The sequence below is a fragment of the Elaeis guineensis genome, chromosome 10 (assembly GCF_000442705.2).
Source record: "Elaeis guineensis isolate ETL-2024a chromosome 10, EG11, whole genome shotgun sequence".
In the NCBI taxonomy this organism is placed as follows: Eukaryota; Viridiplantae; Streptophyta; class Magnoliopsida; order Arecales; family Arecaceae; genus Elaeis; species Elaeis guineensis.
In genome coordinates, this window is record NC_026002.2 from 4727486 (window position 1) to 4754079 (window position 26594).

General features: G+C 35.5%; 3 protein-coding genes across 3 annotated transcripts in view; 1 reads left to right on the forward strand and 2 right to left on the reverse strand.

Moving 5' to 3' along the window:
* Positions 1 to 8288, reverse strand: part of LOC105053131 (peptidyl-prolyl cis-trans isomerase CYP59) — a 32046-nt gene extending 23758 nt beyond the window's left edge. Inside the window, 5 exon segments of the mRNA XM_010934178.4 lie at positions 3326 to 3423; positions 3514 to 3564; positions 6424 to 6541; positions 7568 to 7672; positions 8012 to 8288. Coding sequence (XP_010932480.2) covers positions 3326 to 3423; positions 3514 to 3564; positions 6424 to 6541; positions 7568 to 7672; positions 8012 to 8109 — 470 coding nt within the window. The 5' untranslated portion in view covers positions 8110 to 8288.
* Positions 8289 to 12080: 3792 nt separating this feature from the next.
* On the reverse strand, positions 12081 to 18497 carry LOC105053130 (formate--tetrahydrofolate ligase). The gene is made up of 5 exons (XM_010934177.4): positions 18267 to 18497; positions 18024 to 18173; positions 13773 to 14948; positions 12834 to 12980; positions 12081 to 12506 (listed from the first exon to the last, which is right to left on the reverse strand). Exons 1-5 carry the CDS (start codon positions 18426 to 18428, stop codon positions 12231 to 12233), a joined length of 1911 nt encoding a protein of 636 aa, XP_010932479.1. The 5' UTR covers positions 18429 to 18497; the 3' UTR covers positions 12081 to 12230.
* A 4132-nt stretch (positions 18498 to 22629) lies between these two features.
* LOC105053129 (thioredoxin-like 3-1, chloroplastic) lies at positions 22630 to 26031 on the forward strand. Its single transcript, XM_010934176.4, has 5 exons — positions 22630 to 23111; positions 25175 to 25249; positions 25487 to 25553; positions 25720 to 25737; positions 25824 to 26031. Exons 1-5 carry the CDS (start codon positions 22807 to 22809, stop codon positions 25920 to 25922), a joined length of 564 nt encoding a protein of 187 aa, XP_010932478.2. The 5' UTR covers positions 22630 to 22806; the 3' UTR covers positions 25923 to 26031.
* The last annotated feature ends 563 nt before the right edge of the window (positions 26032 to 26594 follow it).

Below are 26594 nucleotides of genomic sequence, written 5' to 3' on the forward strand. Positions count from 1 at the left end.
GTACATGAATATAAATTTTAAAAAAAAATTATCCAGTTATGTTCGTGGCAATCTGAAAGCCTGCTTCAAAGCAATATTATTTTAAAAAATATATATTAAATATTGCTTGTTGTTTCATGAAAAGACCCTTCAGACATGGTCTCTAAGATCTTTCTAAAAAGTAGCAAGACAAATTTTATCAAGATGAAATAGCAACCTACAGGTAATCACAAAAGATGATAGAGATCAAACTACAGCAAACCAGATGGTGCATTTCAGCTAGATAGTGCCAAGACAAATCTCAACTGGCTTTGTATTTATATACGAATTAGTACCAGCCCATCATAGAAGGCCAGCCAGCTCAGGCAGGCTTAGGCTATTGAAAGTTATGGTGTGTATAATCGGTGTATGTTTCTTTCTTTTGACATAAAAAATGTTATTCTCCTGCATGCCAAAATTAAACGATAATGATAAGCATAGTGGTGTATGTTGACAGTTTTCTCATATGTTATACCAACAGCAGGTCCCTAACATTTTCTAGGGGCATACCATAAAGATTTTCATTAATATTGTCATTTGCACTTTGACATTACCAAGAAAACTGATGGTAACATCATTATGCTTATAATAATTTCTTGTTCATATCCTCAGGACCTTCAGAGGTCCATACCAATTAGTATGCTTGTAAGAAAATTTTCCAGTGATCCTTTTTCAAAAAATTTGTTACTCAAAATCGATGTAAGGCATTGGAGAAAACCCTTTTTCAGCAAAATCAAGAGTCGAGACCTTTCAGTTTCTTTCAGAAAATTGAGCATGCCAGAAACTGTTGGTCTCTCATCCATGTATGAACACATTCTTAATTGTAGATTTCAAAGCTTCTCCCTTGTTAAAAATTATAATTTTATGTTAAGTAGGACTCAATTAAATGTTAAATCTAGAATTGAAAGTAGAGCTTTAAAACAAATTTGCACCAACCGATGTTTGGTTCATGCATCCTTTTTAATATATAAATTTTTGGGATAATGAAAGTATTATAGAGGTGTTGGTTAGTTATGAATTTTATTTATGTGTGTGTCTGTCTCACTTCCCCCTGGCAAGTTACCATGGAGCCCTCCTTGGTATAAGCAAGTAACTTTAATAACCTTCCAAAATTACACCCTAATGAACACCCCAGTCATCATCCCCAAGGTCTAAACAAGAACTACAACCCAAGCTTACTGCATAATTCATGTAGGGAGGCCCAGATGCCAGTAAATTGAGCAATTATAATACTCTTAATGGTGATACTGGAAGGACTAGCCAACGACATGAAAAAATTGATCATGCAACTCAAAATCAAATGTATCTACTCAATTGCATTTTACAAATGATTTTTCACTCACAGACCCAAGAAAAATTCAGAACAACAGTAATAAACCACAAAATCATATTTGTCATAATTGTCTTCGTGTAAAGGTCAATTGATTTGATCTTTCATCAGTAAACAACATATTCCTTCCAAACAACACACTTTAACTGTTTGTAAGATCAAATTCCATAAAACTTTTCCCAAGTTAACAAAATGCACTTGGTACCATCCATTAGAAACATCATAGATATATGAGGAACTCCAAGGTAGATCAAGCAACCAAAGAAGTGAGACTAGATAATTGGTCAATGATTCCTCCTCCTCACATATAGAAAGTTATTTACCAGTCTTGGATTACAATATGCTGCCAATCAACAAAGAATTCCACTCTAGGTGGATTCCGCCAGCTCCAAATAAAAAGCTATCAGATTTGGCATCAGAATCATGATGCAACAAGCCAAAAGGATTCAAAGCCTACGTCCCCCACGATAAAGATAACATGACCTTCACAAAGACTATAACAGATTAAAATCCTCATTTCTTCATTCCCATATAATAATCTTTCTAAACTTGTTATATAATAAACATGGCTCTTATTCATAGCATCCCAAAACAAAAGATTACTTAAAAGTCTTTCTATCTCTACCTCCACCAACAATAAAATCTTTTAACCGAACATGGATAATTCTTATTAGCAGAAGAAGCATCGTCTTTTCCGTTGTAATGAATTCCACCCAAAAGGACAGCATAATTCTAGTTTTGCTCATTTTTCTCCTTTTGCTTGAAACAAAGATGAGGCAATCCATTGCCTTTTCATTAAGCGCATGAAAAAGGAGTACAAATTTCTAAAAGGGTAGCACAGAAAATTACAACCTGACTCGAAGGACCGGTGACAGAGAGAGAGAGAGACAGAGAAGCCACATTAGGATGGGGGAGAAAAAGCCAGCATCCCAAGGGCAAGAGAGGTGCGGCAAGAACAACCCATCCAGAAAGACCAGTTCTAGTTTCTTCTTGTCCTTATCCTAGCTTATCATTCACTCAGGGTTAGAGATGGCATACCACTTCATGTCATGAAGCCTTCTCATCAAGGATTCAAATCCCAACGAGATGTCCTGTGAGACACTGGGACAGGGCACCATCTCATGTGTCAGGACAGGACCGTCCCACTAACATCCCAGGGTTCCAATCGGGATGCCTTGGGACATCCTCTGTCCCAAGCGTCGGGACGAGGCAGGACGATAGCACACATCCCATTCCATAGAAAAATCGGGACAGCCCCGTCCCACGGAATTTAAAACCTTACTTCCCATAACATCATGCCTTCCTCCAGAGAATAAATTGCCATTTCTCCACCTTATACACAACTGCTAATGGCATTAGATCTATTTTCAAGCAAGTCTAATATTTCCGGAGGAATTTAGAAGCAAGTTGCAGAAATGGTATGCCGAAGTCAAAAATAGGGTAGAATACTTACTTTCTCTGGTCTATTAGTAATACTAATTGTATGTGACATCTAAACTCATTCAATTTAAAACACATCAATACATATTTCCAGTCTTGCTAAAGGTAGGAAGATTAAACTAAAATACGAATACACCTATGATTCGAATTCTAGACCTGAATAAATTTACATGTATACTTAAAAATCTCCCATGATAAGATTCTATGTCAATTCAAAATTCATATCTGATCTTAAATTTTGTTACCTTCCAAGTGTGGTATCCTCTAAAAACATATCAGTCTTCAAAATAGGACTCACGTAAAATATGAATTCAGGTCTCTCCATCAACACTTCTTGCAACCTTTCTAAGCCATCAAAGTAGTAAGAAGTCAAAGACTTTGCCACACTACCTACTTAGTTGAGATAAATCAGTCATGATTACTCTTAATAATCCACATAAATTTAAAAGACTGGAGATTCCATTGGTTGCTGTAATTTGATAAATAGGCAAAAATATATCCAACAATAAACTCAACAAAAATAAGATGAAAACAAACCTAATGTCTTTAAATGGTCTGCCTTGGTCATCAACATATGCTTCATTTATCTTTGCCAAGGTGTCCAAGCCTTCTTTTTCTTCAACAATACCAAATACCTGCATCAATGAAGAATATCTTTTTCTCAAGATACGCAAGCACTTTTTGGCCCAAGAAATCATGTGAAAATTGATCATAAGAAGACTCACCGTGTGTTTTTCATCAAGATAGTCAAGGTCATCACGTAGTGTGAAGTAAAACTGCAGAGAGAGAGAGAGAGAGAGAGCAGATGAGTATTTTCATACAAGATCTGAAAATAACTAGTTGCAAGGGAAAATCAAAATTATGATCTCAGCTCTGTAAAACATAATCAACATTCACATGTTTATAATAACATTCCTGGAATGAAAAGCAGCACCAGCTTTACATCAAGCACTCTCATCTTGCTCGGCCTGATATACATTGTTGACCCATTTCCTATCAACTTCAGCTTTTGGAGTTAATTGGTTAGTTGATATGGTAGAAGAGCTTAGGTTTAACAGAGGTCATGAATTCGAATCCCTCTAACATAAGCATGTAACCATAAGATTGCTTCATTGTGACATTGAGCTCACAAGTGAGACACGAAAACAGCCTCTCCACATGCAGTGGTAAGGCTATGTACATCTAACCCTGTCCACCTTCTTATGTGTTTATTATATTTGTACCCCAGCATTGTTACCTGGATGCAGGACACAGTGTCAAGCATCCTTAAGAATCTGACACGTCGATCACTAAAAATCTGGATATGAGGATACAGTGACATGCATTTATACATGCATGCTGCATGCACATATGTATGTACAATACAATATAGGAAAATAGATTATTTGAATAATGTTGCATTGAAACAAGCTAAACACCAAATTTACCAGCAACACTAATATTGAATGCAGCTGTAAGTTCTTCCCAAAAAGCAGTGCTGCTACTGCTACGATGACAGATAACAGGCAAGCATTAAAAATGCTATGAAAAAAGAAAGGCGGAAGGAAGATTGGATAGCTCAGGCTTTGACTACTGACTAGTGAGAGATGTAAAATAAAAAAGAAAAGAGAGTAAAAAAGACAATCCAACATGAGAATTCTCTTTTAAAAAGTTACATAGATATGTGTAACTCTTCTATCTCACTAACTGCCAGTACTGGACACCATGCATGCTTCCAGTGTAAAGAGGAATTTGGATGTTGCACATCATCTGCGTAACTTTTTGTGGGAAGTTTCTATGTTACTATAGCATTTCTGCAAAGGAAGATTCGTAGTGGTTTTGGGTGAAGAAAGAGGATAAGATGTTGGCATTCCCTGAAGATAAAGAAAAAGAACAAAGAAGACTAAGAGATGAAGAAGAGAAGAGAGCAAAAGAGAAAAAAAGGTTCTTGAAGAATCTGATGATGAAGGCAGGAAGCAAAGAAAAGTTACTTACATGCCCTCTATCTTCTTGTGTTCTTCCTTTCTTCTTTCCACTTCTTTTATTTTAGACGATAGACAGGTAGAAGAGAGAAGAGAAAATTCTTGAAGAAGCTGATGACAAATGCATGGAGCAAAGAGAAGTAAATTTGATGCCCTGTATCTTCTTCTATTATTTTTCCCCTTTTCATGACTTTGTTGGGCTATTAGGAGGTGGCAATCAGACTCTTTAAGAATCCGGATGAGCATGGACTCTCAAAAGAGGTATGTCCCATGCATATCATGCCATGTCACCAGTGTTGTATCACATCCCCACAGCAAAAAACTCAAAAATCATTGTGTCTAGGTAACATTGCACCATAGGCATATCATATCTTACTTTTTCAATATTTAATGCATCAGCACATCCATATCATGTTGCATCCATATCCCTCATTATCATGCTTTGCGCAGCTCTCGCTAGACCTCATATGCACCCGAAATCTTTCAACTATTTGCTCCAGCAAGATCCTATCATGGAATCCAAATATTCCTGTAAATAAATCTGTTCCAAGCCACTTGACCTTGAATGCATCTCAGCCAAGCATGCTCGCTCCAACAATCATTAAGGAAAATTTGATATGGTGAAAGCCTAGGTACATGCCTTCATATTGATTAAATCACCAAAAGAAAGTAAGGCTTAACCAGATAACTTGCAAATCTCTCTCTCTCTCTCTCTCTCTCTCTCTCTCTCTCACACACACACACACTCATATCAAGAGAGAACCAAGCCTACAAATTAGATCAAAGCTCACCTTCACCAGCTTACTCTTTACAATGAGATAAGAAGATGCAATAATCAGGTGATTGTCTGGAGGCAAAAAGGAAAATTCGATAACATGTTATTTGTATCATGGTGTTATTGTACTGTTGTATTTTAATTTTATATGAACCATCTTAAGGTAGCTCATTAAGTCACACAAGGCTTGTCTTCCCCAGATGTAGTTTGCTAGTTAAATTAGCAAGAATTTTTATGTTTTACATACAACAGGCATCTATATCTTCTCTTTCATTTCATGCAATGTAGACCATCATGATTCCACAAAAAATATTTATTCTTACTTGCCTCACTAAAGGTATTAAGGACATATTACTTGACTTCAATTACAAGGTGAATGTGCTAATAAAACTTTAATGGTCTACCCATTAGATGATGGACACTCTTCTTAAAAAAATCAACAACAATTACATGATGCAAGTTAATATGACACATCATCAAATAGCCAACCATCAAGCAGATGATACAATTCTATTGCTTTTTTTTACTTAGATTTTACACTGATATGTTTTTATCTATACAAATACTTTGCTTGCTCTGGTGAATGTTTCGTCCAACTTCCTCAACCATGCCCATATGACATTGGAGCCTGGAGGAAAGATTTTGCTAAGGTACTTTCACAACTTCCAGATATTTCAGTTTACTGAACTTATACCAGGTAAATTGCAAGCATATTTCCTACATGTTAAATGGGGGTTCGGATAGGTTTAAAAGTTAGCACAATAAAATACAAATTTTACAGACTAGATCCCTCCCTCCCAAAACAAGAAATTATATCTTAAAAATTTGAGCAATTTCTATATAAATAACACAAATTGAAAAAAAAAAAAAAAGGGAATGCAGAAAGAGTAATAGCATACCTGGGAAGCATTAAGATTCTTTCCAGCACTAGCCATAGCTACAGTTCCAGTTTTAGAATGTTTCAGATCTGGATGGATTTCATCCTCAAAAAAGCGTGCCTGATCACCATACAGAAATCTAAAAGTAGGACACCAATGGTGAGACAAATATCCAATCACAAAAATTCACATAAAGTTCTGACAGGGAGATACCATAGATGCACAGGTATCTAGGCAGATAAAATACATAGCTTAGGTGGATGCATATCTTGACAGGTAAAGAGCTCTACGATGACTCAAACAGAAGAAACTACAACTAATATGATTTATTGCTACTAGTAGAACAAATAAATGTGACAGCTAAAGAGATCAAATGTATACCTAGAACTATTTCCGCACGTAACAACAGATACAGCAATCAGCAAAAGTTACTACTGAAATTAAAGGATCATTATGGATAACAGAAAATAAGATGAAATCTGCAATATGAGATGTAGAAGGGGCTGCAACCATGGAAACATGCAAACAAAGGAATCAAACATTTTAACCGAGAAGATATTAAGAAAAAACTAATTCTGGCCTAACCATGAATTATCCCAAAACAAAACAAAATGGATGGTAATTAAACAAAATCAAATCCAGAATCTGCAAGACAACAAAGATAAGATGAACACTTGGACGTAGAAAGATCAGCTTAGCACATGAGATAAAAGTTTAAAAAAAACATAAAGGTGGCAGCAGCTGATGGATCCAAGGATGCATCACAAGACATGAAATGTGATGTCCTAATAAAATATCCAGCTTGCCGCTTGCACAGAATCTGACTATGCATGCAGACAAAGTAGTTATTTCTTGGACAAGTTAACGGTTTGTTTTGTCGATGCATATTAGTAGTTGTTCGATACCCCTTATAGATGCAGTAGCTGAACTTCCAGAAGAACTATATGCGTTCCACACCCTTAACATTAGTATATGACTATACGCAAATCCCGAGAAGCCCTTTAATGACATATTTGCAGGAAAATTTATAACAAAACTAGGAGAATATAAACTCATCACATAATCGCAGCAACTCCCCAGTAAAAAGCATGTATATTAATAGTAATGTAGTAATAATTTAGAGTCTAGAAAACATGAATGCAAAAATGAGGAGAAAAATACTAACTTGTACACTGAATCACCTCCGGTCCCAGTCCCCGTGCGGTCCCCAGCCTGTGCCAAGAAGTCCTTCTCCACCTTGTGAAACAGACATCCATTGTAATACTTCATCCTGCACCCACCCACCCAACAACAACAACACCACCACCCCCCCCCCCACCAACCAACACACACACACACACACAAAAAAAAAAAAAAAAAAAAAAAAAGGAAAAGAAAAGGGGGGACAACCATCAACCAAATTGCAAAAAGGGTGCCGAACATATCAAAAGCTTAAATATAGAAGCATAGAGAATGTAAAAACTGAATGACTACATGGTTGAAGAAAAGGAGTACTTTTATTCATGTGATTGGGGACGGTTTTCTTCGGATTTGGAAGAATTCATGATAAGAATTGGATGTGCGAGCAAAGATCTAAGAATTGAAAGCGAGAAAGGGGGAGGAGGAGTACTTGCAGAGCTTGAGGAAGTTCTTGGTGGTGAGGGGGCAGCGATCGGTGTGGAGATCCACCACGATGTCTCCCAGACTCGTGACGATGAGGACCGACATCTCTTCGATTTCTTCGACTTCTTCTTCTCGCTCGCGTCGTATCACCTCCCTCCTTTCGGGAGGGGTTTCGAAGACTCAAGCGACCGGACGCCCACAGCACTTCCCTATCCCCCGAACGTGCCCTAATTTTCTTTTCCCAACTTCGCTCGTGCGCCCTCTCTCGAAGATGCTTTGCTTTTCAAATTATTAATGTTTTGCTTTCGTATCCATATAAAAATGAAGAAATGGCTCCGTCCCGATCTATCTCTAAATGGGTGGGACAGACTGATTCACCCAGGTTAAAAATATTCCAATCCGATCCGACCTAGCATGAGTTACAGATTAGATAGATTAATCTATCAAAATTAAAAAAAAAATAAAAAGAAGACGACGACGACGATGACTGTTAGCCCTTTCTCTCCTCTCAATATTCTCTTCACGATCTTTAAAAGGTTGATAATTTTTTTTACTAAATAAAATAAGAGATAACTAGATAAAATCAAAATCTCAAAAAAAATTAATAATATTTTTTTTACTAAATAAAATAGATGAATCCATTCATTTCGACCCGTCAATCCAAATGGGACAAATCATTTGATCTGCTTTTAAATGAGTTGCTAAAATATGAATCCAATCCGCTCTTTTTACATGACGGGACGGGCCAACTCGATGGATCCAACTCAAATTGATAGTTCTAGAAATGGCTGGATCTTTGACCCTAGCTCTAATGCAACTCCTAAACTAATTTTATAATTTAATTTTTAATTTTTATCTTTAATTATTTTAGGATCTCTTTCTAATTTTATGGAAGAACAGACAGACCTTTCTCACTCGTTTCCTGTATGATTCTTGTTTAGAACATGTGGATTGATGGATTGATCTGCTTTAAAATTTGTACATTGATACAAGATTTATAGTTACAAAATATTATTATATTAAAATTTAATTATATAATTTTTTTAATTTTTTTTAAAATTTTTATTTAATACAATTAGAGCATCAAATTATTAAATTATTTAATTCAGTCTCCAATTTTAATTTTCATTGTTCTGTCGTAATAGAGTTCCCATGTGGTTTGCTTATATGGTATTAAATTACTTATATAATAAAAAATTAATTAAAAAAATACCAATAAAAAGATGAATGCAGGAGCCTACAAATTTAATTTTTCTTGTAAGTTCTCAGTTCACTCGAAGAACCCAAAATTAGTTGGGGGTTTAAAAGGTCACGTTGTTCATATATAATTTCTATCATGAGTAGTTATATATCTTCATGAGGCCATGCATAGCTTTATGTTCTTAAATCTTTAATTTATTTTTTTTTTTTTGATATGTTTGGTTTCATATCCGTAATTAGATGTCTCAAAAATTCATATTTTTTAAGATTTTTTATATGCACACCCTCTCAAAATATTGAAATTTACATGGATACCCTCCTAAAATAGATATTTATATATATCCTCATTAAACACTTATTTTGCATATATGTGTTTATTTATTTATTTTTTTACATATATACACATGCCATCTAATGCTGCTAAGAAATTAACTGTTTGAAATTTAAATGATGGAAATATCTTTAATAAATAGACATGCAAAAAGAAGTATTTATAAGAATATACATGTAAATGACAACTTTATGAAAGTCTTCATATAATTTAACATATTTAGGAGGATATATATATAAAAAAAATTGATTCTATTTTTATCTATTTAACTTGTTTTAGCACTTAGACTCGTTTAGTGCTTACTCATCAATATTTTTTATGAAAATATTACTTAAAAAAAGATTGATTCAACGATTAAATAACAAAAAGTTTTATTATTGGAAAGAGGAAATGTTTAATTAGTCGGATAAGTTTCGAAAATGACTGTTAACCTATTGGCCGCTTTTGAAGTAAAAGATAAATTTATAGCTTTCATTAATTTTTAATTTAAATAAATATAATTTTAACTAATGGTGACATCGACTGAAATGCTGTGTCAAAGATATTTATGCAAAAGCAACATTTTGTGGGAGCATATATGCAAATATCAATTTTAGAAGGATATTTACATAAATCCAATATTTAATAGGATATTCACATAAATCTTTTTTTTTTTTTTGTATGTATATTTTCTAAATATACGAAATTATGTGTATGTATACCCATCAAGGATATTTAGTCATTTCAATTTTAAAACCGTTACTTTTTAACGGCATTAGATGACATGGATATATATATAAAAAAATAAATAAAAGAGTATACATATAAAATAAGTATTTTATGAAAATATATATGTAAATATCAAATTTTAAAAGGATATTTATGTAAATTTTAATGTTAATGAGGATGTGTATTTAAAAAAAAATCTTATTTTTTATTTCAAGGATTTTCTTCCATTTGGTATGTTGAAAAATGGTTTGAGAATTAGTGTGAAACCGCAGGGGATTTTTTTTTTTTTTTTGATAGAAAAGGACACTATATATTACATCCAGTTGCCAGAGATATATGATACAACCAAAGGATCAGTGGAGAAGGTTTAAATAGTACATTAAGAAAAACCACATACATCCAGGGATAGGATGATATAAAAAGAAAGAGTATAATCCGGTAATCCAGCAGACATAACAGGCACATACTGAGAATTCCCAGCCATCTGAAAATTGAAGTTTGAGCAGAGCTGGTAATAACTTTGGAAAGAGGAAAAGCAGAAAGCATTACAGGGGGATTCATTTTTTAATGCATGGAAAGAACGGCAGCACGCAACACAAATATTTTTGGGCAATTACAATCACCAAACTTGATCACCAAAATTGTATTTTTGTTGCAGGAAAGAGACAATGAGAACCATTAAATGATGAGTTGATGACTGGGGTCATCATAATGTTCCATTATAGTCTAGTTTTGCCTTATGTTAATTCTAGATTTTTGGATTAAGACTGCATAATGTAAAGGCAATCTAAGCTCTTTATTTTAAATTCATGAGAAAAAAGGAATTTACTCGTGCGTCTCACGTGCTACTTTTTTTTTTTTTTTCCATGAATCCCAATTTTATTTCCATCTTAAAAATTCTAAATTTTTATAGACATCCCAATTGACTTAAAATTTATCTTTTGATAAATCACTTTAAAAATCTTATAAAAATATGAAAAATATATAATAACAATTCATATTCTTAACAACGTCACTATAGCATATGCTAAATATTATTAGTAGTCTACTAATATATAATAGAAAAGGCTGGAGGCCAGCTTCAGCTCTCCAACCTCATAGCTTGAAGCTACACACTACCCAATGTATGTGCACCTCCTTTTATTAGTAGTCTCCCTCCTCTGCTGCAAAAGAATTATAGGCATCTCATCATTTCAGTTGAGTTTATTTTCCAATACATCTGCACCGATTGCTCCAGTTTGGTGTTGTAAACCTTTTAAACGGGTGTATGCGCAGCAAGACAACCTGCAAGGGTGGTGCACTGTAGACATGTCACAAAAATGTGCCCCTAAATCAAGTCATTTATCTCACAGACATGTTAAATAAATTTTCAGAAATCTTCAGGAATCTCGGCCATTTTGACTCGCCAACTGATTTGCTATCTTCGCAAGGGAAAAAAAAATCTTGTAGTATCTGTCATATAGTGAAATCCAGTATCTATAAACCAAGAAAAACTAAGCACACCAGAAGTACATTACCCCATGACAAACATGATATAACACACACAGTGTTTGGAAATTTGAGCCTGCAAAAATATACTGGCAATTGTTATATGATGACTGTCAAAAGCTGCTTGAAAGTTTACCATTCCATTACCATCATCTGTCGCAAGAACTGGACCCTCTAGTTATCCATCCTCACGACTCCAAATTGACCATTCTTTTCCTTTCCTTCTCAACCGGGTAGGGACCTTTCCGTGTATTTGAACCATCATTAGAGAATGGTTGGGACAAAAAGGGAACTGTCCAAGCTTCTTGGTCTAACTAAAGTAATATAATTGATCTCAAATATATTATGCTAGATCAGAAAATAGAAGGCTTGGATTTTATTCAATTGAAAAATACAGAACGAGGTTCATCAGACATTTGGTGAACAACAACGATGAGGGTCTAACAAGGATTTGAAACAGATGCACAACAATGGATGAAAATACAACATACAGAAAATTTCAAGAGAGCCCAAGGACTTTCCCTGTGGCAATGTCAATATCAATATCAAAGAAACAAGGCCGAGTTGGAAGACCGGGCATCGTACTCATTGTTCCCACAAGTGGATATATAAAGCCAGCTCCAATGCTAGCCCTCACATCTCTGATTGGCAGCACAAATCCAGCAGGAGCACCCTTTTGAGATGGGACGTGTGAGAACGAGTACTGGGTTTTCGCCATGCAAATGGGCAGACCTGAAAACCCTTGCCTGCCGTACATCTCAATCTGCTTCTCAGCCTTTCACAAAAGAAATTACGTCAAGGATAATGAATGTAAAGAACAAGAAAAGTAATGTCTGTAGTCATCTGAATAAAGGTTCTTATTTCTAGTGTTCAATCAATACTAATCCAGAGTCAAGTGATAACTCATGCCTTCATATTGACCCTTAATGGTTCTTGAGATGCTAGAACAGTAGCGACCAAGACTGGGTAATATTGCTTTTCCGGTGTTCATCATATTGCATTATTTTAAGTCTAAAAGGAAGATTTAGTTTTCCACACAATTAGATTTGAATACTTTATGCTATAAGTTATTATAATTGGTTAGTAGTAAAAAGAAAATTACCTGTTCTGAGTACTCAACACCACTGGCACCATAGGACTTGGCTATTGCCTCAATCTTTTCCTTAATACTAATGTCCAGGGGATATAAAAATTTCAGAGGCTGTGTCTGATTCTCGCATGCTCTTTGAACAGCAATACCAAGATCAACCTGGAGATTTTGACAGAAAGCCACGATAAATTCAGTGCAACCAGAACTTGGTAGATCATTATCAGTTCAAATTCATGGTCTGCAAGCGCCAGAGGAACTAAGCAGAGGTATCCACAAAATTAAAAGCATTTAGTTTTGCGCACTTGTACCACAGAACTAAAATTACATCTAACCATAAATAAATAAACAAAAAAAGACAAAAAACATGGCATGGTGACATGCCACATCAGCTAAGCTACAAAGATGGTACAATAAGTGGTGCTCTTATCTAATTTTTTCCTTTTTGCTTTTTCTTTTTCATCCAATCAGCACAGGATGTACATCTGACCAAACAAATGCTAAGTCCAAGAATGTAGCTAATAATTTAAAGATATAGACATGTAGCTTCTGCCCTATAATGTCATATAATAAAATACAATGGACAAGATAAAAGAAATCAAAAGAAAAATTGTCATTATTAAACATGGACAAAGCAAGTATGTCAAATATTACAGACTACAGTGAAACATAAAATTACAGAAACAGATGCAGGAAAATGAGTGATTAAGTGAACCACTCCATAGCAGGAAACAGAAAAGAGCCATATAAAACTGGCCAGAAATTTGTTGGTACGACCATAAAAATCCATAAAGAAAGCACTGAGAAAGCAGCTAGCAAAGGTTTTCCCAATCAAAATCACACAAGGATGTCCCACATAAAATATGCTACTAAAGTGATGCATAAATGACGTGCTTTTGAGATAAAACAGCTACACTATAGACAAGTAATATCAAAAATGGATGTAATACTAACCGCCCCTTTTCCACCATGGGCATGGTGAGTGCATACAACTGCATCAAAAGCACCAGCTGCCAAAGCTGCACTTCTCACAACATTCATCTCAGCATCAGAATCCGTTGCAAACGTATTGATTGCAACCACAACATTCACACCATAAGACTTCGTGTTCAAAATATGCCTGGCAAGGTTCACGCAGCCAGCTTCAACAAGAGCCACATTTTCAGTCAAATATGCATGGTCAAGAAGCTTCCCAGCCACAACCTCAGGCCCACCACCGTGCATTTTCAAAGCTCTTATAGTCGCCACAATAATAGCACATTGAGGCACCAAACCACTGTACCTACACTTAATATTCATAAATTTTTCTGTGCCAATATCAGCACCAAAACCTGCTTCTGTGACTACAAAACCACCTTTTCCAACCACTTTGAGAGCAATCTTATCAGCCACTATAGATGAATTTCCATGAGCAATGTTGGCAAAAGGTCCAGCATGAACTAGAACAGGGGTTCCTTCAAGAGTCTGCATCAGAGCGGGGTTAATGGCATCTTTCATCAGCACAGTTAGAGCACCACCAACCCCGAGATCATCTGCAGTTATTGGTTCACCAGCCTTGCTGTTTCCTATTACCATTCTTCCAAGCCTTTCCCTCATGTCTGAAAGGGAAGTGGTAAGAGCCAGTACAGCCATGATCTCACTAGCTACCGAAATGTCAAAGCCTGTTTCTCTTACCATCCCTTTTTCTTCAGGACCTTGCCCAATTGTAATTTTCCTCAAAAACCTATCATTGACATCCATGACTCTCCTCCAAGTAATGGAATTTGGATCAATATCGAGCCTAGCAAATCGTCTGACTTCATCAGGTGTCAACTCATTAGGATTTGTCTTTGAGATGCCAAGCCTCTTCAGACGCCTGAACATAATATCAGCAAAGGTACGTTTGCCTTCTTTGTTTGGAGGGCACAATCTATTAAATAGAGCTTTGTCTGATTGAGATGCCTCATGGAAAATCCGGGTATCTATAGCAGCAGCAAGAAGATTATTTGCAGCTGTGATTGCATGGATATCTCCAGTTAGATGAAGATTGAACTCATCCATAGGAATAACTTGACTGTAACCACCACCAGCAGCACCTCCTTTAATTCCAAAAGTAGGACCTTGGGATGGTTGACGAAGACAGGTGACAACCTAATCAGAGACAGATTTAGTTGATAAAATACTACAACACTTATAAAGCATAAAATTAGTTAGAAAAAAATATTAATAAGCAATCTAGGAGACAATTTTGTAATGTAGTAGGTTGGGGTTAAAAACAAAATAGTATTGCCAGAAATAAGTTGTGAAGCTGATTCAGTAATATCTGCTGACATTCTTGAATAGCATAACCCAATAAATTTAGGCCTTACCGGTTTGAGCCATGCAAGGGACAATACCAATAGCATTCGATTGTTGATGATTTCACTCACTCTCTACTCTTTAGACATGGTGGATTTTCTTTACTAGTTTTTGCTTTTGGCAAAAAACTTCAAGACCAGTTGAAACAAGTTAATCTCTGTTTCAAACCCTATTTTGGTTTATAGTTCATATTCTCAAATATTTCATCGATCTTTTTCATCTCCAGAAAGGTATATGAAAATGTACAATTGTAAAAATGAGGAAAACGTTTGTTGAAATCGCTACAATCATGTGAAAAGGATCAAGAAGAATTATTAGAAAGTAGATGTCGTGAGAGAAGTGAATTTCCATTTTCGTGGGCCCATCTATTGTTATATTTTTCATATATAAGTTTGCTGCTAATATTTGATAGAAGGTGTCATGTTATATGACATTTGCAGATTTTAAATTACTAATTGACGATAAAGAACAGAATTGATAGAAACTGTAAATACGAACGAAGAATTAGAGAATAAGATCTACAAATCATTAAAAGATAAACTGGAGAATATGAAATACAGTTTATGGTTATAAAGGTAAAAATGAGGCAATGAGCCTATGGCCAGAATTTGTGGCCAACCAATAGCCTATTGAAAACATTTTCCAAAAACTTGAATGAATTATAAAGAAGATTGGGGAGATTAACATGTCTTAAAACAAAACTACGTAAGCCTATAATTCACATGAGCCTCTTACAGATGGCACAAGGCAAGAAAAAATGCATAAAAAATATGGCTCATTTATGTGTCGTTTAGCCCGGCTCTGAGTTTTAAGGAACATTTGTATCTCTCCCTGAGATGTGAAGCAAGCCAAAAAAAAAAATTGGGGAGCTAACTGACACAAGGTTATAAATCCCTGAAAACATTGGCTCAGGCAAAAACATACAAGCTCAATTTGCACCTTGCTTATTATTTAAAATGAAAGAAGAAGAAATCTAGAGAGATAGATATTACAGAAGCTATAAAATGAAATTCACACCAGATTATTTTTCACGGAATGGGTAAAATATATCCAAACACTAAGTATGCTCATAAGAAGTTTATTTAAGGTCCAATGAAATAACTTTTGAATCACTAACAGCAGCATACTAGTCGTATATGACATGCATCATGTATGAAAATTATCCTATATTTAAAACCAACCTAACTGTGTATAGAGACTACACCTTAAAACATAGTACAATCCAGGGAGATACGTATTAACATTGGCAGATGCAAGTGGTTAACTGTGGGGTCAATTGACCCCACAAAAAAATAAAAAAAATGTTAGGTGTGTATATATATACTAGTGAAAAAAGTTAAAATCGATCCCATTAATTTTATAAATTGACCCCATATTTCATATGAAATTTTGAAGTAAAGGATGAAAAAAACCACATTAAAAGAGTAATTATGACATACATTCTTTTTCTTTAATGACTCACATATCCTACCTCTCTCTCCCTCTTCCTCTCTTACACCACTTTGACCTCTCTCTCTTTCTCCTTCTTTCTCTTTTTTTATTAATTATTTTTTCGTTTGCCTTTTAATACTCCACCCCAATTCCATTCATCCATCTCTTATATTTAAGAGCATGGATTTTTTCGGTGCACAACATGCACCATCCATCGCACAATGGGCGGCCGCACAGGGCCTCTATATGATGCACGATGCATGTGGCCGCGTACAACCGCCCATCGTGCGATGGACGGTGCTCGATGCTCCTTTATAATATTTTATTATAAAGGATATTTAAGATATTATATATTATCATTTTTATAAATTTTATTATTTTTAAAAAATAACATATTATTATTATTATTTCTTTTTTTTTTCTCTTTCCGTGGCTCCTCTACTTCTTTTATTATATTGACCCCACAAAGCAAAATTCTCGGATCCGCCACTGTGTATTAACACTATATTTAAGATCAAAGCATTTGACATCTTAGTAAGATAATGACTAGTACTAGTACCTTTTGAAGTCCCAGCAACAAAAGAACAATTTCTCAAACCAATAGATGAGCAAGTAAATAAATAAATAAATAATGTAAACAAGATCTGTTTATGTGGTTGCTTTCAGTTGACAATATGGGTCATTGTCAGTTCCAATTTCATTTAACGAAGCGAATAGTTAACAAAAAGGCTTGAAACTCAAGAAGGCCAGAAAAGCACCAAAACAACATGAGTTAAAGAGCATGCTGATTTAACTCTCCTCCCAATATGAGGATACAAAGACCAAATTTAACAGAAGCCCTTATTAACACTTGCAGATTCACAGAATCACATTCTAGATTATGTTTTACACACTCCTGTGCGTCCTCCAAACACGATGAGAAAGTGCACAGTATGCACCTCTGTACTAGATCTGCTCATGCGAGCTAAGATAATAGTAAATGATACTGAAATAACATGTCACAGAGAATATTAACAAACTCATATTTTAAAATAGGATCCAAAAAAAATGAAGCATGTCATCCAGTAATCTATCTTAAAAGTATAACTTTCCCCTTTCTCTCTGGTTATAGATCAGGGGACAAAAGAAAGAAAAGAAATCTGAACCATCTCGAACTCTGCGTACTTCATAAAGATGTGAAAGCGACCCCATTGTCCAAATTGGGGTAACCGACCAAATAGCTGTCGATAAATCATCAAAGAAGTTACAGAAAACCCAATCCAGATCGATATCCAACAAATGATTAGATCTACAAGTACAATAAACAAAGCAGAAGACTCTTTCAAACAGAAATACCTAAAAGAAGAGACATCGAGCCCAACGGCGGCACCTTTTCATCATTAAAGCCGTTAGAGTTTGTCCAGAAGGAAGAGAGATAGAGGAGTTCAAGGGCCGCACCTTTTTATCAAGAAAAGCACCCAGAGCCTGGCAGAGACCCACCGTGGTGGTCGACTTGCCTTCCCCGAGCGGCGTCGGGGTGATCCCTCCGACCACCACGTAGCACCCATCCTCCGATCCCTGAAGATCATCGAGCACCGACAAGAGCACCTAAAACCACACAAACCACCAATCCAATCAAATGAGAGAAGAGAAACCAAGCGAGAGGTCTGCGATTGGGTTTGGGCATAAAAGGGAGGAGACCTTGGCCTTGTACTTGCCGTAGAGATCATAGTGTTTGGAGTCCAGGTTGAGGTCCTCGGCGATGGTGGCGATCGGGAGAGGCTCGACGGAGTTGGCGATGTCGATATCGGCGGGCACCGGAGCCACCACTTCCAGTCTCCTTATCGTCTTAGATGACCCCATCTCTCGCTCTCTCTCTCTCTCTCACACACGCACACACACTCTCCCTCTCTCTCTCTCGGCAGGTCAAGAGGAAAGAAGTGCGCTTTGGCTCCATTCTCTATGGGTCCGCGATAGTAATCTAACTTTAGAAATCACAAAGGCTTTGGCCGTATGATCGTGATCGGATGGACCAGCTGTGAGTTGGGAATGATGATCGGGGACCCCGTAGATCCAAATGAGTTCTGGTTGTATCGCGCAATTGTCGCCACGAGATCTGCGCTGGCAGAAGAAAGAGAGGGTCGGAGACGGAGTGCTTTTGAGAGCTGTGCGAGATATGATCCAACGGTTGAAAGGATTCAAAAAAACTAATATATCTTAGACGCTGAAACATACGGACCAAAGACTGAAAGGTTCATGGTGTCATTTCAAAGATCAAATACGGTTACAGAACATCTATTAGACTGAAGCAAATGCTTGGATAAATATTTCACATGATAACAATCACTTTGCTCATTGGTTGGAGAAAAATGGAACATTCTCTAATAATCAAATAAAAGCAGAATAGAATAAATGGGAAAATGTCATCCATGTTCTAAAATATAGGCTGTGGCATTGTTAGCTAGAACTCTTTGTGCAACAGCATAGGTGCCTTCTGTGCAAGCTGCTCAACAATATGAGTTGGTGAATAAAAACTAGGGGCTAAAAAGCCATAGTCACATCCATCAAACAACATATCTCAGGTAAGAGGAATGTCCCAACTGCAGTCAAGAGATTTCAAGGTCAAGTGGTTGATGTGTTAGCAAGTGGTGCACATCAATCCTCTATAGAAGACATGTCGAGGAACTAGATATCGATCTCTTCCCATCATAAAAGTAAAACATGAATTTATTGCAACCTGAAATGATGGCTATCTTCCTCTCTTTCCATGAAAGCCCTTTACTAAAGAAAAGAAAAGCCAGCATCCTTATAAATTATTAATGATGGAGGATATCCAATCTCAAGTATCAATCTCATTCGAGGGAAAAGCTTAATAATCCACATTTTAAATTAGCCAATTACATCTGTGTGTTTTGTCGGGCACACAGTCTTGAGAGTCCTCATTTCAAATTATATTTGTCATGAGGCCTTGATGTAGGCTACCAAAGTTAATTCTTGATTGTAATAATGAATTCACGAGATATAGATCATAAACAAGGTGTTGCTTTCTCTCCACCACTTGAATATAGATTACTCTCTTGAGCAATTTATCACCTAAATAAGAACAATGATAATCATTAGTGCAAGCAAACCTAAGGTGATATTAGATCAACATACCATTATCTTGCATGGAAATGTACCATGAGCTATGGATGCACATATCTAAACGTCTGCAAGAAGTTATTTATAGCAAGCCTATAAACAATAGACATACCCATGCTTATGTCTTATGTTTCTGTGAAGGAGTATTAGTGTTGCCAACTCAGTTTTTTAAATAAATTTTATTATGCCATCTAAAAAGAACATCTTTTTACATTAAATCATATTATTAATATATAATATTATTATATTCTTATAATTAAAGTCTATTTATATAAATAGTTGAGAATATGAAGTGATCTTAAGAATTTGAATGAATATTATTTTATTATTTATATATATTTTTTAATTTGATCATATCTAAAAGAAAAATTATTTTCGTACATCCGGTCCTGCGCAATGCACGGATCTTCGACTAGTTGAACAACAAATTGAAAGATTTAAGAAAATATGCAATAATTAAGGAGGACAATGCTTAACCATTTAATCTATTTAACTTATTTAAACTTGTTATAGAGTGAAATATTATTTAATAAGTTGGTCAAATTTGGATCTTGATTTCTCATCAAGAAACAAATTGGGTTTGCATTGACAGATTTTTAATCCGCCATATATCTGATCCAATGTGTATTTAGTCTAATCCAATTGCCACTCCTACTACCGTATGAAGTTCCATGATAATAAACTTAAAATTTATGGTACAATTTAAGACAAAATTATTTCAACTACTAAGAAAATCCATGAGAAATTTGTATGGCCATGATGCAGCTATCAATCATCAAGATATGTTAGCATGGACTCCATTTATCTTGCGCTTGATAATTGATCCACAGCAATATACCTCCTTGATTGATGGCTGCATCAACATGATATGTATGTAGTGTATGTAATAATTTTTTGAAAAACTATTAAAGGATGCTTGGTTCACGATCGAAATCGAAATCGAAATGGCTTAGAATCAGAATAGTCAAATTTTTTAAAGTACTTGGTTCATGATCGGAATCAGAATCGAAATTAAAATAAAAATTTGAATTCATGGATGAGATTGGGGATTGAGTTCTATGTAGATTGGATCATTTTCATTCTACTCTAAAATCAGAATCGAAATGGAACTTCTCCCAACCAAATGGTTGGAATAAAAATTATCCATTTTCATTTTGATTCCAGACCTCCGCTCCCTCCAACCAAGTATCCCCTAAAATTATCTTTCTATCTTCCTGCATATCAGAGACAAGCCTTTCAAGAGTCTCAAATGAATCCCTAAGATAGTGTTTGGCTGCCTTATTCTGGGTGGAATAAGAGCTTATTCCAGCTTATTTTGCTAAACAGATAAAAATTTTATGGTGGGCCATTCTAATTTAACAATTTCGATCAACCCATTGGTATTTTAGAATACCAATTTTATAATCCCTCATGGAATTGGTAATTCCAGGTCTCTTTATTCCCATCCGACCTAGGGGTAATCAATGTCATTTGCCAAAAATTAATGAGGACGGTGAAACTCTATTACCTTCCTTTTTTTACCTCTTCATCTTCACGCCGCAGCTGCCGCTCATACCCTCTCGCTTTCTCGATGGCTTGATCTTCTCCACAGACCTCCTCCCCTCCACCACTCCAGTATTCTTCTTCATTCGATTTAGATTTTATGGCTACTGGTCGCCACTACACTTGCCTCACACCTTTTGTCCTTCTCTCTATCTTCACATCATGTTTCACAGCATTTTGACTTATTTTATAATTATAAATTTTTATTGGATTTCTTTTTGTTCTATTGTACAGTTTTTATTACTTCTCAATTAATATAAATTCAATCATTTTTTATTAAATATTATAAAATTGAACACAATATCATTTCAGGAGTCCCGAGCATATAAAGAATTTAAAAATAAATATCATTCAAAATAAGAAAGAACTTCTCCAATATTTGCAACTACTGTTCAGGGCCGGCCCTGGGGCAGGTCGAATTGGGCGACCGCCCCAGGCCCAGGCCCAGGCCCTGGCCCTGTATTGATATTCCAATGGGGTGCAAGAATGACTTTCTACAATATTATAATAAAAAAAATAATTACATAGATTAATGATGGATTTTATATGCTACTTAACGAATATATCTATAAAAAATTATTGCACATAAATTAATTTTTTTAATGATAATTAATGTTTAAAGTATGTTAATTTTTAATAGAGAAAGTCTCTTTTTTTTATTTAGCCCCAGATCTAAAAAATATCAGGACCGGCCCTGCTATTATTCTAATGTTGTTGGATAAGCTTGTATCAAAAGAAACATAAATTCAAAGATAAAAAATATATTTAGATTTTAAAAAAAATTATCTTCTATTTTTTATAGAATAGAAACTTATTCCTATATCAATCAAACAGCGATCATAATAATACTATATTAATTATATTGAAATAAATATAAAATATTAATTTTTCAATCAAATAAAAATATAAAATATAATTATTTATTAAAAATTTGTATTATTATTTCAAAAATAAAATTTGGATGTTCAAATATGTTATCCAAAAAATCGAATCTAAATATTATGCCCATCGCAGCCACCATTATTGCCACGTAAGTGCCATGACATAAGGAACCACAGAAAGAGGGAATCGGGCTTTGCCTCCTTATATCCGGAAACTATTCCTCCTGCAGTTTGGGCGCTTGTACGGCTGTCCGCACAGATCTCAAGGCACTCCGAATTCCCCGCATGCACAGATCTCGGTTCTCGAAGCGATATCCTTCTTTCGAGCGGCAGATACCATGACCTCCAGCACAGCTTTGTATCTGCCCCTCTCCGGACCCACTAGATAGATCTTGGAGCATCACGACCGTCCAATGACAATCCACAAGATCATCAGAACCGTCCAATAAATCCCAAGATATTTAGTTATTTCCTCTTTGTTTTGGGCCCAGCCCCTCCTCTCCTCTGCTTCCTTTCCCTTCCGGATAAGTCTTTCTCTCTCTAAAACCCCCATACCCATCACTTCGTCTCCAAAAGTTTAAATACCCAGAAGATTTGAGATCTAACAATGCTTCGATCCGAGCTCTTCTCCGCTTAAAGGCGCCGTTAAACGAAGAAAACGATCTCCGGGGGGAAAGATGGCGGCCTTGGCAGCGAATCCTTACATTCTCCGGCGTGATCTCTGCTTCAGAGAACAGGGGATCCACGCATCCAACGGCGGCGGGTGCTCGCTGGTGGCGGTGAACGGCGGAGGATTCCCAGCGTTCTCCGGCGTGAGGAGCGGGGGAAGGAGGCCGAGAGGGGAGGTAAAGGTGGGGTTTTTCGGGCAGCAAGCCGCGTCGAGGCCGACATCGATTGAGATGGAAGCCATCGGTGGAGAGGAAGAGCTGGATGAGATCCTCCGCCGGTCGCAGGAGCGCTCTCAGCCCATCGTCATCGACTGGTTAAGTAGTCTCGGACCTCTCTCTGTTCTTATATTATATAATGTCACATTTTAGCCTCTCAATCTGGGTGGTATGTTTACTGGAGGTTACTGGATGCGGAAGTCATTATTGTCCGTCTCCTTGGGCCAAGTCAATAGAAGGCCTGATATAATCCCACTCTAATCCATCTTAAGTGTATGAACTGGGCCTCTATAAATGGTCACATCCCTTTACCTTTGTTAAAGGAAATTAAGATCAGGTAAATGGTAAAATCTAGGTAATTTATAGTAATAGTTGTCTCTTCCTGGGCAAATCAGGTTAAGTGGTGTCAAGTTGGGCCATATTTGATTTCACTGGGTTGTGTCAGGATGGAAATTTCTGGTAAAATAATTGGGGAAACTTAGGTTTGCCATCTAAATTGATAATAATTGTATATTTCACCTTTGCGGACTGGAAATTTTATTTATAATCTTTGTTTATTTCATGCTTAATCCATGATCTATTGGTAAAACATGCCCGCTTGTGTCTAGAAGCATGCTTAATTGCATGGCAAAATACAAAGACCCAAAACTATGTATAAAGAACTAAAATCAACTGGTAAAGAATGAAGGATCTGGTTTTTAGGGTTCCCAAAATAATTTCAAGTAGCAATTGATAAAATATGTACTTGCATCCAAAAATAAAAAAATAAAAGAGATGAGCAGGATATTAAAATGAATGCATGTAAGAAGCAAGATATAAACATAGAGAAGGAGATATTTTGTTTACTTTCAAGGTACATAAAATATTAACAAAAATTGTAAGTAGAACGTTAAAAATTTCATAAATAATAAGTATTATAAAATAAAACTTGAAAAAAAAAAATTAGCACATCTAAAAGCCCTTAAGTTCCTTTTAGAAAATGGCACACAAGAAAATACATAATATAGAATCAACAAAAAAAAAAAAAAAAAAGAAAACAACACAAACAAGAAGAAACCCAGAATAAGCGATAAAATACAACAAAGACAAATATTAGAAAAATAAAAAGCATAAATAAAATTTGAAAATAAAGCATAATAAAATAAAAAAAAATAGAAAAATAAATTGATCATGATGAAATAAAAGAAATTAAACAGTGTAGCTAAAAAGATGTTAAAATTAAATCTAAGGTGGGAGGGAGATAGATGGTTAAGACCTATGAGGGATGGCTAGGCCTTCGGGTGAGAGATAAAGAGTGTCAGCTGGAACAAGGGAGAGAGACATGGGATGGGAGAAAGATATGTGGCTACACCGAGGCATTTAAGATAAGTAAGTAGAAAGAATTGAGCCATTTAAGGTAGCAAGGAGAAAGGTAATCAAAGGTTAACTTCTCATACATGATGAATTATATAGAATGCCAACAAAATATGAGTAAAGGTGCGACTTGGACCTGAGTCACTAGTATCAACGCCCAATGGGCTATTTGGCACCCTCAATATTGAAATACTTCTATAAATAGATTTTGGTATCTTAAAGAAGTTTGGAATTGGTAGTTTAATGGCCCTCAACCAATTATTCCCACCTCTTATCTCTGTCTACTATATAATTCTGGCGGTTGTCGGATAGAGGGTGCTATGGATAAGATGATCAGGGTTTGAATAGTGTGCTAAAAATGTGACAATTATATGATGCTTAACCAGGCTTTAGGTGTATAAGAATTTATAATGGATTCTCAACCATTACCAACTCTTCCATAGGTTGTACTGACATTTGTTGTCTGTGCTAGCTAGGAAGTTGCTACAAATAAAAGTGTAACTCTTTTTAGCTAAATCAGATGTTAGAGGATGCGGTTGGATATAGCAAAACTAAGCTTGGATTAGTATCTAGCAAGTTGCATCTCAAACAACATGAGTGCAGCATATCTCTACCTGCCCAACCCAAGTGGGTCAGTGAAAGTTTGATCCAATTTGCATCATTATTTCTTTGTTCTAACAACCATTGGATTTAGTATCGTAGATAAAATTACTTAAAATTATCATATGTGAATTTAACTCCTGCAAGCTAATTTATGTCACCACTGAGTGCAATAGCATCTAAGTTATTGATAGTTTTCTTGGGGCAGGATGGCTGCTTGGTGTCGAAAATGCATTTATTTGAAGCCCAAGTTAGAAAAGGTGGCAGCAGAATATCACCCAAGGTCAGTATTATTCAATAATTCCAGCGTATTCTCCAATCAATCAATTGAGAAGTCTAAAAAAGTGCACTGTAGCAGCATGATCACAAGATTTAGGTAAAGATGGCATTCAAATCACATCAATTACATGACAACGTGGTTGATGTTGCAAAGCTAATATGTGAAAATTTAACTTTCTAACAACTCTTTTATGATATATTGCTGTGAAATTTGTTTTACCTTTCTTGTTCTTGTTTGCAGGGTTAAATTTTATTATGTGGATGTTAACAAAGTTTCTCAAGACCTGGTGAAGCGAGGGAACATTTCTGTGAGTCAACCATTGACTGTGTTAATCTTTTTTCAGCTCACTCTCTTTACCATATAATGGTTGTCCAATTACAACTACTTTATATGTGTTTTCTAAGTTTCATTTTTTCTCTTTCCTTTTTTTTTTTCCTCTGTTGATGGACTTGATACTTCTGGGGATTCTTCAGAAAATGCCAACCATTCAGGTGGGAATTAATTCTCGTATTTATGTTGTTGTTGATTGAAATGTTTCTTATGAAGAGAAGTCATTGGAAGTTGCCACTACATGCAGCTATGGAAGGATGGAGAATTGAAAGCTGAAGTAATTGGAGGCCATAAAGCATGGCTAGTAATGGATGAGGTCCGAGAGATGATTCAGAAACATGTTTGATATATTATTTCTTTTCATTGCCCTTTCTTTTTCTTTTTTTTTTTTCGAAATAGGCTATTATATGTGTACATATGAATCAATAATATTCTCAATTATTATATTCCCCATCTATACCGAGTAACCTTTCTCAACAATAATACTTTCTGTATTGAGGAAATGAGTGCTCTAATCAACATAATTAAACAAGATAAAACAAAAATCCTAGGAGAAACATTTAATTATTTTATGAACATAAATATTTTATCTATAAACAACCAAAATTGTTCTTAATTCATTATTGTTGCAACAGCTAGGGAAAATAACGAAACAAGAAAAAAATAAGAGCATGCAATATTTATATAGTTCAGTTTATTGATTTATATTCATGGATAGAGATGATGCAGAAGCTTTATTATAAAAACTAAAGATTACCAAGTAAAATTTTTTTTTGCAAATCCTAGCCATTAATACATTTGATTTTTAGAACACTTGAGCGCAAGGCTATGTACATTTTCTCATGCACTAATATAGCAACAAGCTTTTCGAAATACAACATGGGTATCTAAACTTTAAGCACTTCAAATAAGATATTGCCACATCATCTTTTTTTTTTCTAAAAAAGAGAGAGACTTTTAGAATCAAGCCTGAGCAGGGCTATCAACTTGCGTTGGAAATACCATGCACTTCAGTTGT